Raw genomic sequence first — 13,382 nt, forward strand, 5'->3', positions numbered from 1 at the left:
TGCAAATTGCCCACCTGAAACTTTAGCTCAGGTTAGTTTAGTTCTTTATTCATATTCTTTTTGTGGTGCAAAACACTGCCTCACATACATCGGAAACTGGGGGGGGGGGTACACAAATACACTTTTAACAGAATGCGAAGTAAAATTAATGAAGAGAAACTAATCACAAAGCAATCGTAGTAGAATAAATAACAATAATGTTAAAGCTGTTTCCTTATTACAATAGCACCGTCGTATTTCAAGAGGTCCATATTAATACGAAAGAACTGCAAGCCTTCATTCGGCATCTGAGAATTTCCAGTGTTAGCAGTCAAATTAAATAATATGAAAATTAAATACGAAAAGTAAAACAGTATTGTTGTTGTGTGTATGTGTTGCGTGTGATTTGTTAAGTGGTTGTGACTTTAATATTGTTTTATGTTTAATAATCCAGAAATCCTGGAAACACTGTTTAACACTGAACATGAGTTATGTCTATATTCCCTTCTCTCTTCCTTTATTCTCTCCCTTTCTCTTTTGAATGAATGGATGAATGACAACACTACTGTTAATCTATGTCTAGCTCACAACTGGATCATGTGAAGCTGTCCAGTATGTCTCATCACGGACATATCTGTACTGTGTGCTATGTTCTACAGATATGACTACACACTATCAGTAAAAGAGTTTCCTCCAGGTTTCTTCGCTTAGTTAAAATCCTCAGCTTCTTAAAGGTGCTCTATCTTGCATGATGTGGTTTTAAGGTTTCCCCCACAGGGAAAGGAAGAGGTAAAGGGTCCAAGATGGGACCTGGAAATTTATGAAACAGAAACTACTCAAACTAGCTCTGGTGATTAAGGTTAGAAGAGACACTTATTACGTCAGTTGGATAGAATATGAGCTGGATGGGAGCTTTCTGTATTTCTGTATGTCTCCCTTACGACAAGTTTCAGCACCAGTCTTTATTATTAAGAAACTTCTAGGAGAGCATTAAGTCTGCTTAATTATTTAGATCCTCCAGACCACTATTTCTAATCTATAGAGAATATAAGATGGACTTTATTCCAATTTAATTTGAGACTAGTCTTTCCATTCCCCAGATAATCTAAGCCACTCTTTATCAGTCCAGAGAACATTCCAGATATCATTTCCACAGTACAGCACTTCTAATCCAGAAGCCACTTGAAGGAACTACATGGGTAGGATTTTTATTGAATCTCTTCCATTTCAGTTTCTCTAGACCCGTGTTTCCATTCCACTGAGTTCTAGATCAGTCTTTCCTGTTTCTTTTTCAGAGATCTTCTCCAGACCCATTTTTTATTTCCAGACAGCATTTAGTTCAAAATCTACTCAACAGATCTCCTAAACCAGGCTTTTCCATTTGCACAAGCTTTGTAGCATTTTCTAAGAATTCTTGGTAGCTTCTAGATCAGTCTTTGCTTTTTTCTGTGCATTTCCACAGACCAGTCCCATTCATTCCAATAATCTTCTAAAGTCCAGTGTTTGTTTGTTTTTCATTCCAGACTTTTAGGCAAGTCTCTTTTCTCCCCTAAAAGTTCCAGTGACACATTCCCATGCCCACTCTCTCAGTTTCATTCTTCCACAGAGTCATGGCAAGTTTCCAACTGGGAGCATAACCTAAGAAAAGGACATCTGAGCAGTTTTGTCGAGTCCGTCTTTATCCAGGGCAAACCTTCTTAATGTCTTCTGTCCCCTTTAATAATATCACTGTTATTTATATCAAGGGAATATGGTAGGAATGTAGCTCTGCCTCTCTGCCAAGTGCAGACTCTCCCAGAAACTGAGGATGAGGATTAGTACTAGAGGCTGTGGATCTCCATGGAATGGAAGACATGAATAAATTATATTATTCAGGATAGTGCAACAATTTGGACAGGTACTGCGCCTTAAACATCTGTGAGAGAGAAAACAGAAAAAGAGAGGAATTACATACGTGATGGCTCATCACACTTCATAATAATATTCAGTGTATGGGCATATACTCTTAGAAAACAGGCTTCCTCAAGTGTTCTTTGGATTGTTAACTATTCTAGCTTTCTAGTACAACTGGAAGGCTTTAGAGAGAAACCTTTGTTTCTAGGAGTAAAGCATAAATGGGTGTGTTGTGTACCTCACCTATACATGCTACATGAGCATGGCCCTCATGACGGCCTTGCTTATGCGGTTGCGGTGCTTCCTCAATCTCTTTGGTGGACGAGGCGGCCGTTGGGGGTGTATATGTGGAGTGGACACTTTGACTGGGGTAGGTGTTCTGCTTTCTAGACAGACAGACAGACAGACAGATAATTAACAGATTAAAATATGTTCTAAATGTTTAATATTAGCTATGAGTACACTTATGACTAATGCACATTACAAGAACCTGAAAACCGCTAATCTGCTCAGTCTACATGACTTGACAGGACGGTTTAGTTGGATAAATGTGAGAGGTGAGGATGATCTGCTCTGCAAAGAGTACTTGTGGTATTGTGTAAAAATGAGTAGCTATTTTTTATACTATGCACCACCAGGAATCATGTCATGTCTATTTTGCTTTTATTTGTTTACCTTTTGCCCTATCTGCCCTATGTGGTTCATTTGTGTTGCAGAAAATCCAACACACTTGAAACTATAGTGAGAAACTTGTATTGAAGATCTGTCGCATTACATGAATGGTTGCCATGGAAGCACACAAGAGGTTATCTCCAAATTGGTGGTGACGTAGTCACTATGCCCCAGAATTCATTGAATGTGGAATGTCTGCTATATTGTCATGTTTGTGTGTTGTTACCTGTCCGTTGTGTAGTTGTGTGGGTTTGCTGAGGTCTGTGGTGCATCTGGTGCTGTTTTTGGTCCTCGTGTTGACTGTGTTGTTGTGCTTTCAGGACAATTTTGTGCTTTTCTTCATCAAGACGCTTGTGAAGTAACAGCAGCTCTTCTTTCTCATCCTCTAAAGCCTTTCTTTGCTTCAGCAAAGTGGATGTGCTTTTGGTCTCCTCTCGAGTGCTCTCTAGCTCTGGGGTGTCATTTCCTTTAATCCTTGTACTAGGTTCTTGCTTTTGATTTGTGTTCTCTGTAGGTTTAGTCTGATTGCTCTGGCCAACGGGTGCTTCGCTGTGCAGCTGATTCTGGTTGGTCTCTGTTCGGGAAGTCGTTCCATTTCTGCTTGCTTGATTGCTCCCAATACGCTTGCTGTGGCCTGCACATTGTATTACCTCCGGTTTATGCGGAGGAATCTGATTGGTTATTTCAGTTGGACGGACTCCATTTACTAATGACTGATTACTAAGCCTGTTATCATTTTTTGTACTATTTAACTGCATTTCTTTGGCTTCTTTCTCTCTCACTCTCTCTCTTGCCCTAGTTCCATTGTGTAGTAGTAAACCTGCATCTTCTGTCAGTCTCTCAAAAGACAAGCTATTGCTGCTGTTGGAGCTGGTGTTATACTTTCTCCTATCTCCAAGGAAATGACCTCTGCTCTTTCCGTGGTGCGTCTTATTATGGCTCCAGGCATCCTGTCCATTTTCTAGAGGCAGCCAGCTGTGGCTTAGCAGATCCTCCAGTTTAAGCCTCTGGTTGGGTTTAAGCTCATCTCTCCGGTGAAGCTCATCTTTATAGCGAGGTTTCCCTGAGCGATCTCTGGCTTCTTGTTTGTGTGCAGTAGACTTTCGGCGGGAGGCTGGACGGGGAGCAGGCTGACAGCGGCACTCCTTGTGATCGTTAACTGAGACTACGGCTTTATTATAAACTGGCCGCATGTTCACATACTCGATCTTCATCACCTAGACAAGAGTAGGGAATGAGTGAGGCTTCGCATTACGATGTTATAATAAAAGTCACTGCACAATGATAAATACAGTAACACTGTGTTACTGTAGTTTTGGGGAAGGGATGTATTACAAGTGCAAAAGTGGATGGTTTTATGACTGTACATTTATTGATATACAGACAATGTGCTTTGAGCACTAGAGCAAAGTGAGCATTAGTATGCATGTTTAAATAGAGGCAAATGCATCATGGATAAAATGACTATTTACTTCATATTAAATTCATGATTATTAATTATTTTTTAGATAAGTTTTTCAATATAGGCAGGAACCACATGTTTAAATGTGTGTGTGTGTGTGTGTGTGTGTGTTTGTGTGTGTGTACCTGTAGATAGCGTGTGTGAGTGAGTACAGCTACACACTTAAGGTTTTTTGTGTTGCAGCATCCAGAGCATCTCTGCACTTCCACACATGGTGGCCATAGCAGAAAGTTAGCATTGCTACGGTCCAGCATAGAGCGAGTGACCTCCATGACCTCTGTCCTCACCTTACACTGGGCTTGCTGTGCTGGCTGGGCATCTGCAGAGAAAAACACAGGGATATTACAAATGCTTATGCAACAAGCCACCTGATTAACTGCGGATCTGAACATTATTAAAGTTAAAGTGAGCTGCCGATGCTGATGAAGTTAGAAAACAGGACTCTCTGAGGACAAGCTCTTTCAGTTAGAGATGTAGCCAGTGGGTATAACAGATGCTACAAGTACTTCAGAATAAATTTTGTGCTGTGAGTTGTCTTAAAAAGAGCTCACTCAGCACTGGCGCTAACGTCCTGCCACATTACACGGACACTCCACATTTTTCTCTGTCGAGACAGGGACAGTGATTTGATACAGCTGCCTGGAAACAACCTCTACCTCAGTGAGTGACAGGTTTGATTTGCTGATTCAGAGAATGAGGTAACGATGCTTAGTGTGATGGAGAGGCTATTATCACTGAGATGAAGGCACCAGTCTCTCTCACACACACACACACACACGATTGCACAAGCACATACACACTCGCACACAGAACTATCAGTCAAGCAGGCAGCTAGCTGGCATCAGTCATCAGCTTAGATCCAAATGGATTTTAAAAACAACATCCAAGGATTCTGCATAAGATTTATTGTCAGCCATCTCAGTGATTTATAACTGCCAGACAAAATTGTAATCAGTAGCTTAAAAAAGTGAGGGAAAACTGTGAAATTGAAAGAGAGAGCAACAGCAGCAGAGAAAGAAAAACAAGATATAAATAACAATCTGTCGGAAATTTACCCAGAAGGCTCCTTGGCAGCCGATTGTTGGTATTGTTGGCATAGTCGCTCTCTGGATCGTCATCTGCAATAAAAATAATAATAATAATAATAACAATAATAACAATAAATATGAATTCCATATAGGTGTGAGTGATGTCATCTCTACAACATTTATTATGACTTCTCGTTAGTCTGCATGTCCTTCGTCAGTTAGCACTTGTACAATATTTCCAAACATCTGTTATAATCTGTCTCTCTGGTTCACTCTGTGTGTGTGTGTGTGTGTGTGTGTGTGTTTAGATGGCTTATGCTACGTTCACACATAGCAACAAAGTGAACAGAGAGTTTATTTTCAATGAGAGCAACATAAAAAGAAAGTGACTAGATGTCCAGCGAAGCAATAAAGTTGAAGAAAGTGTAACTTTATGCAAATATGGAGCAACTTGCTCCATAAGTAAGTAATTAGCCCTTATTTGTATATCCCATCCTTGAAGGGTTGCGGTCAGACTGCAGGGTCAGCCATGATGCAGCACCCCTGGAGCAAGGGAGGATGAAGGCCCAACAGTGGTAGCTTGGGGGTTGAACCCCGATCTTCTGAGCAACAACCCAGAGCCTTAACCACTTGAGCTACCGCTACCCCTGTAGCAACTAGCAATGGAAGTGAAGACAATCGAGCACATGTGATCCGTGGTAAAGAGCACACACTGCTTCACCTTAATCCCGTATGATATAATACTTATATACACTGCTGAATTTTATACACAAACACCAAATGTTTTATTTTAGCTGCAACATTGCAATTGATTCGTTGTCTCGTGGAATGCTAATTGTGCCACCCACTGATAAAAGTTATTACCATAGCAACCAGTTTTAGGAAAACTGACATAGAGCAACTGGAGACAAAATCACTGTATGTATTAATGAAGCCTTATATAATCTGCCTATAATCTGCTTTCATAAATCTATTAGGGAAACACTTTATTTGAGAAGTGAACAATGAATGATACCGGTATCGTAGTGTGAAATCTTAAAGGGACAGTGGATGAATCATTCATAGTAAAATAATAAGCTAATAAGTTTAGGGTTATAAGCAACCAGAATGATAACCTAAGAAAAAAACATAAAGAAGAGCACAGAGTAACAAAGCGACTCCATCTACATGAGAAAATGGTGTGTGTGAGGTAAAAGAAGAAGAGTAATAAAACACAATGAGGGTAAATATTTACGTGTGGTAGGACTTCATAATGAAGTTTTTTTTTTTTTCGTGTATACCTATACTTTTTATCCATTTATAGTGACATTTAATTTTGTGGAATGTCCCTGAAGCAAGTTAGATCTTGGTATCATTCCAGCTTATAAAGACTCATCCTCTCAGCAACCTCTAGAGCTTCAGTATCTCTGTAACTGTGTACGATTATTGGTTAAATTATGTGGAATATCCACCGTACAACTGTGAATGAGTTGTTATTACAGAAACCTGTGATTTGTCTTGCAGCAGGAAGTACTCTCCAAGCTGCTGTTATGGGAAATTAAGCAAAGCGTGTTAATGTAATGATCAAAATAGCATGAAATATTAGACTTTACTAGATGCATTTTACGTTTCAAAAACAAAAACAGTTATGTTGAAGTGAGAATAAATGCCATAACTGTACGTCTTTTTCAGAACAAATGCCAAAATGCTTGGGTACCAAAATGACAAGATGGCTTTGCTTTCAAAAGGCACACAGACAAAAAGTAACAAAGCCATTGGACTTGCTCATGAGAGAAAAAAATTTGGTTACTAAATTAAAATATATGTATAGACATGAATAGACCGGTTTGATAAGGTCTTTAAAAAATGATGAATTTGAAAGGAGCAGATTTACCTACGGAGTCAGAGAGCAGAAGTAGCTGCAGATCTTCTGTAGAGGAGACCGAGCCGCTCTTCATCAGCTCAGCCAGAGCTACGGGGAGAGGATCCCTCTGAAAGAGAGAGAGAGAGGGAGAGAGAGAGAGATTTCTTGTTAACACATTGTATAACTAAAGCATTGTCTAAAGCCCTAAATTGAACAGAAGTGTTTGTGTTTGCTATTCTGTGGATATCTGTGTGTGTTTTGGGTTGTGTGTACATGCACGTGTGTAAAGGTAACTAGAGGAAGCTGGTTTGTCTCAGTGCTTGTAGCTGGACAAGGACTCTGTTCACAGCATGGGTCCAGACAGAGGCCACTGGGTGGCTATTACTTTTACTCATATGGCAGCACTTAATGGAGACACAGGACAGGAAAAGGGGGCAGGAAGGAAGTGGGGGATGGAGAGATGAAGAATTGAAGGGATATCATTGAGAGATATCTGTGAAGTAAGAAAGAGGGAGAGATGAAGAGGACTGGCTTCTAAATCACTGATATGCCTGATTTATTACTTCACAAGTGCAAGTAGAAGCAGCATACAGCGCCATGATCCCTTTTTTCCTTATCTCTTTATCTCAGCGCTGTGGTCCTGAGTGCTCATAATTGCTGTTGTCCATTAAAACCTGTTGACACTTCAGCTTCAGGCATGTGCCCATGTGGGGCTCAGACAGGTCATTCAACTGCTTGAAAACAAAAAGCTCCATAGACTCATAGGCACTACTTTAATATTTGGGTGCTGAGACTACCTATCAGTAATTTGAGTCTTCAGTTAGTAATTACTGATTAAAATGAATGAATAAGTGTATGTATAAATAAATAAATAAATAAATAAATAAATAAATAAATAAATAAATAAATAAATAAATAAATAAACAAACAAACAAACTATTTTTGACTGTGATTAATATACAGAATATAGACATAACAGCTGCTTCATTGGCAGGTTGATTTACTGGACTTCATTATTTTGGTCATCAAAAGTTAAGATAATTTCTATTTTTAAAAAATAGAACTCAACAGAACTATAAAATATCAATTAAATATAAAAATAAATATTCAAATCAATATCAATATCAAATAAATATAGCTCTGCAAAGTCACTAAGATATGATTTTTCTATTTTTGTGAAAATTTCCCTTTATTTTCTCAATAATTTCATCTTTGTCAATTCCCCTCACCTGCCAGCTCGCCCCTATCAGGGAGGGTGAGGGCTAACACAAAGCACATAAGACACACAAATCCAGCCAAGTGCAGATATTCTAACTACTGCTTATGCTTATATTAAGTCACAATGCATTATAACACACACAGGGATGAAAGCGATGTCCACCCTCTTCCACATACATGAGCTGATAAACTGATGATTGGTTAATGTCACTGTGATTGACAGGAGAGATCATCAGGATACAAACTCACTCTCTGGAAGCAAGAGCAAAGGCTTTTCTGTTGGGAGATTCAGTAGTCCCAATTTGCTTATTTTAAGCACAATTTTCTCTGTTACTAGATGATAACAAAGAGCACTGGTGGCTCAGTGGTAGGTTTCTTGCCCTACCATGTGGAAGGCCCGGGTTTGATTGTGCCCAGGTTCAGTGCCTAAAACCCAGCCACTGGATGCAGTGGCGGTCCCAAGCCCAGATAAAAGTAGGAGGATTGCATCAGGAAGGGCATTCAGCATAAAACCTGTGCCAAGTTGTTGTGCGGTCCACTGTGGCGACCCCTCACACGTAGGGAGCAGCCGAAAGATCAACAACTACTAGATGATACCAAGTGGTCACCAGCTACGTGTGAGTTAGTACAAACTGGATAACATCATCTAAATTATTAATACATATCATTAGAGAGCATTCACTAGCTAGGTGTCAGCTGTGATCTTCTGGATAAATATTCATTATACAATACATCACATTATATTTATTTATATGTTTACATTATACATATATTGTTAAAGTAAAAAATTAAAAATATTAAAGAAATATATATAATATAATATTAGGATGTTAATATTATATTATATATATTTTTTATATTTTTATATATAATGTAAATATATAAATAAATATAATGTGATGTTTTGTATTATGAATATGTATATTGTAAATTGTATTTTTATTGTAATTTAATTATTATTCTATTTTATTTTTATGATGCAGACAGTCTGACGTTGCACTGTGTATGGTTGTGACGAATAAAAATTTTAATTTAAAGTTTCAGGTTAAATGGTGATTTCTTATAAAAATCAAACACTGTTTATTTTAGTATATCTTATAGCATGTCTGTCCAGTAGTGTGCAATAAAATAATACGACTATGTAACATGATATTTCCCTGATTGTTTAGTTGAGATCAGTTTTAGTATATATGCCTTTTTGTTTGTACTTATTTTTAGAACTAGACTGAGACACTCAGGTCCTGAAACCCTGGATGTATTAAAAATAGAAGGCTGGAAATTCTGTATATGGCATCTATTATTTCATTTTCTTTTAGAAATGAGACAATGTACATCCTGTAGCTGATGCTGTAAAAGGACAGTTATGTAGGTAGACGAGAATAGAGGGGAGAAAAGGGTCAAGTAGTAACTGGCTTATTTTAAAACTGCACTTATAAGAAAAAGACTTTTGGGAGAAAAAACAATGTACTTATTATAGTAGCATATATAAATGCCAAATGATAGAAATGCTATTGCTGATTCTTATTAGAATGTGGGCAGAAATATTTAAGCATTGCATTCAATATTCTCAGGAAAAGGTCCTGAGTTGGCACACATCATGCCATGTACTTTTGTGTACACTGTGGTTGCTATCTAATTATTTTGGTATCTGAGTAGGAAAATAATTTACATAAGCACTTCACTATTAGAGAACAACACACATATTAATAACCTCATCTTTTACTGCCTGCTCACACACACACGAGTTTATCAAACTAAACATACTGTACATGCTAATCCCTAATGTAAGTCTCTTTGAATAAAAGCGTCTGTTTAATATGTAAACACATGTACACAAGACATCGGAATGGACAAAACCAAACTGAATTACACTGTATTATGTATGGCCCATTGAATCTGAATTTGTTTTGGAGCAATTTGTGCCAGTCACTCTAATTCAGATATGATTATTTCGGAGTGGAGTCTACTGCGCTTGTAGAGGAACAATGGGGTGCATGCTGTGAGGAAAAAAGTACTGAGGAAGGATCATTATATTTAGATATGGAGCATGGACATACACAGAACACATTCCCATATAAACCACAGCAATATACCATCAAATATTACTCATGTTTTCACCTGGTTAAAGCTGGATTTTGAAATCAGGACGTTTTCATATACTCTCTGGATGAATGTTCTCTTCTCAGCACATCCCTGGTAATAAAAGTTTTGTTGTTGTTTTTTTTTTTTCACATGGAATTTCCCCTTTAGCATCTATGCTGCAATTCACCACTTTGATTGAACATGAATTAAGCAACCACCAAATTCATACACAGGAGCTGACATATATATATATATATATATATACTTACTAAACATACCCACATTTAATTTCAGTCACTGTACCGCATAATTTGTCTTTCCACTAAGCTTCTTCCAACCATAAAAAAGTATGTTCTTACTAGGGGGACTTCCTAAAAGTTCACCTCAAAGTGCAGAAGCATTTGTAGTTAAAGAGGCAAAATACACACTGCCTGCAGCCACTGGATCTGCCTTAACGATGAAAAAAGGCATGTCGTTTTTAGGGTTAGGGTTAGGGTTACACAATTCCTCCTCAATCAGCCACACTGTAACAAAACTCCAGTTACAAGACTCACTCCAGAGTTCTGAAAGAATAAAATTCACAGGCAAGACCAACAAATCATACGGCTCTTCATAAAAATGTCTTCTGTGGTATGGGGAAATGTGTATATTCTGATTTCACCTGATACTCCCATAAACCTTGTGGTGAGTACCTGTCACTCAAGTCTTATAGACTGTCATCTAATAAATGTGGTTACATATCCCATTACATACAGAATTGTATACAAACTCATTTAACAGAGTGAAATGAAGCAAAACAAGGTTCACAGGGACTCACAGGTTCCTCAGTGTAAACAGACATTTCCTTGGCATAGCTGAAAGAATGGCCGTCGTTGTATTGTGAGGCAGAAGTGACAGAGGCATGGATTAAATTGCTCCTGGACCCCATTTGCAACACACACACACACACACACACACACACACTGAAACCATATGAAGTTTTGAGGATTCTGACGTCACTAATAATGTACCAATTCAATTTGCCAAGATACACAATCCATGAGAGGCGTGATAGCAGTGAGCAGTAAGTCCTTATTAGATGTATATCATGCCAAGTAACATCACATGCGGAAAACCAAACCTGATCTAATACTGATTCAGCAGTTCGGTACAGAATCGATTCTAATACTAAGCCTCGAAAACAAACAAGTGAGGACCAGTGAGGTAGTATAAACTCTTGTGAAGTTTGTGCCCAGGATTAGCAGTCTGCAAAGCATCGCTCATATTGCAAAATGGATCTTGTAGCTAACGGAGAGACTTAATGGATGCTGTTAAGCGATAGCAGTCTCGAGCTGCTTCTCTTACCTCTGCGCCGCCGAAGCACAGACACGCCGCGAGCAGCAGCGCGCGCAGCCAGCAGAGCCCAGTGCACATCGCTCCGCCGCATTGAGAGGCACGCGCGGCCCGCTCGCTCTGCTCTGCTCTGCTTTACTCTTCTCTTCTCAGCACTCGGAGCGCGGGACAGCGGCGCGCGAGCTCACAGCCGCTAATGAAACACAGTGGCGCGCGTGGTAATCAGCGGCGGCGCGCGCTCCAAACTCCACACAGTGAGCAAACACGCAGGCTATTCTCCACACTGTTTACTATGAGGATGCAGCGGTCTCTCTGAAGCCCTGAGCAAAGTTTGTGTGTTTGTTAAATCGAGTAGCTGTTAAACACGAAGACTAAATGCAACAACAACAAAAAAAAAAAAAATCCGGAGGAGGGAAGATTTCTTCAGGAATCTCTTAGTAGAGTATTAAGCACATGTCAATGCTGAGAAACCTAGACTAGACTTACTCCAAAGGAAAGTGTCTCTAATAAGTTTCCAATATGTAGATTCTTGCTCTTAATGCTCCCTGAGCTGATCGTTAGAGTTTTATATACTTTTTTCAGTAGCAGTCACTCCATGCTGCATGACGTATCAGGATTCACTTGAACTTCTTTTTCTTCGTATCTCTCTCATTTGGAGCAAAACTAAACGTTTCTTCCTTATTCCATGGAGGCTTATCAGTCCGCGGCGCTGCGCGCGTGTCAACCCCACCGTCTTGATTACGGTGAGCTCGAGCGCCTCTGTGTAAGTCTGTGAGCTCTTATCTTTCCCGCCCCTTCAGGGCAGGGCTGTATGTGTGTGTGTGTGTGTGTGTGTGCACTGAGGGGAAAAACGCAGTTTAGGGATTTTTGCACAGAGGATACTGCATACTAAACCATCCTTTTATTCTAGAATATAAAAAAAAACCCAACACAAATACATGAAAAAAATATTACAGTAATTGCATAAACATGAATGAATAATTACCTTGTGTTCTGTGGTTGCTAAAGGTCAATTGCCTCGAGTAAGACAAGTAAAATGTGTATCTGAATATTACACTGCTTTAGTGCTATTTTTAAATATTATAACCTTTCCCATTTGCCCAGCAGGGCTGTCAGTTATGCATCTAATTCTCCCAGCAGCCTAAAGCATTCAAGAATAATTTCCATTTAAAATGCAAATCAGGTTTGTTTTTTTTTGCATACATGTCAAAGTAAGATTCAAATTTGTGGACTGAGATGCCCAGTGCAGTGGTGATTTTTTTTTTTTTTTTGTTCCCGTAAGCATTTTGTGTTTATTTGAAGGTATATTTAGGGTCATTATCTAGAAAGCCATCAATCTTCACAAAAGCCCTTGGGCCTGTATGTTGAGTAGTGATGAAAAATTGAATCTTTTCCAAGATTAGTGTGAACAGAATCTGTTTAGTTTAGTGATTTGTTCATACCAATTCACCAAATTATTCCAATGCTAAGTCCACATCAGGCTTCAGTATAGCTAATGAGGTTTGCTAGTTCTGTGTTGTTCTATAATGCGCTTGTATGTCGGTGCGTAGAAGAATTCTTTTTCACACGCAGCCCAATTCTGCCCATGTTCTGAAAGCTGGAAATCATCATCTTTGAGGAATGAGCTGGAATGGTACTCACTGAACTCACTGACTCAGCTGTAAAAGTGAATGAAAGACTGAATCTCTGAATGACTAAAATGATTCACTGACACAAGGAACAAGGCAGAGGTTGCGCATACAGAGAGGCCTACAGTACGAACAATCTCCACACAATCTAGGTATGGAAATGTGAAGTTTTGGCTTTCACACTCTTTTATGCTTGGTAATTGTGAAAGCCCTAGCAACAAACAAGGAACTGATACCGATTCATA

At 39.0% G+C, this 13,382-nt stretch overlaps 1 protein-coding gene across 4 annotated transcripts; it reads right to left on the reverse strand.

Annotated features, from left to right (window-relative positions):
* On the reverse strand, nucleotides 1-12,263 carry pdgfbb (platelet-derived growth factor beta polypeptide b). 4 transcript variants are annotated; one of them, XM_058415138.1, is made up of 8 exons: nucleotides 11,522-12,263; nucleotides 10,214-10,288; nucleotides 6,908-7,004; nucleotides 5,062-5,124; nucleotides 4,132-4,325; nucleotides 2,771-3,761; nucleotides 2,116-2,258; nucleotides 1-1,894 (listed from the first exon to the last, which is right to left on the reverse strand). In XM_058415138.1, the coding sequence occupies exons 1-7, from the start codon at nucleotides 11,588-11,590 to the stop codon at nucleotides 2,125-2,127; spliced, it is 1,623 nt and encodes a 540-aa protein (XP_058271121.1). In that variant the 5' UTR covers nucleotides 11,591-12,263; the 3' UTR covers nucleotides 1-1,894; nucleotides 2,116-2,124. The 4 variants fall into 4 exon arrangements, with proteins under 4 accessions (XP_058271121.1, XP_058271111.1, XP_058271139.1 ...); XM_058415128.1 differs by lacking the exon at nucleotides 11,522-12,263 and adding an exon at nucleotides 10,995-11,407; XM_058415156.1 differs by lacking the exon at nucleotides 10,214-10,288 and having other exon boundaries at nucleotides 11,996-12,262.
* Nucleotides 12,264-13,382: the final 1,119 nt, after the last annotated feature.

This window comes from Hemibagrus wyckioides, linkage group LG02 (genome assembly GCF_019097595.1).
Source record: "Hemibagrus wyckioides isolate EC202008001 linkage group LG02, SWU_Hwy_1.0, whole genome shotgun sequence".
In the NCBI taxonomy this organism is placed as follows: domain Eukaryota; kingdom Metazoa; phylum Chordata; class Actinopteri; order Siluriformes; family Bagridae; genus Hemibagrus; species Hemibagrus wyckioides.

Coding starts and splice junctions, on each gene's coding strand:
- pdgfbb (XM_058415128.1), bottom strand. CDS start 11,105: ATGGGGTCCAGGAGCAATTTAATCCATGCCTCTGTCACTTCTGCCTCA. Junction 7,005..10,213: donor CAAAATCCAGCTTTAACCAG/GTGAAAACATGA, acceptor TCTCTCTTTCAG/AGGGATCCTCTCCCCGTAGC. Junction 5,125..6,907: donor TCTGCTCTCTGACTCCGTAG/GTAAATCTGCTC, acceptor TTTTTATTGCAG/ATGACGATCCAGAGAGCGAC.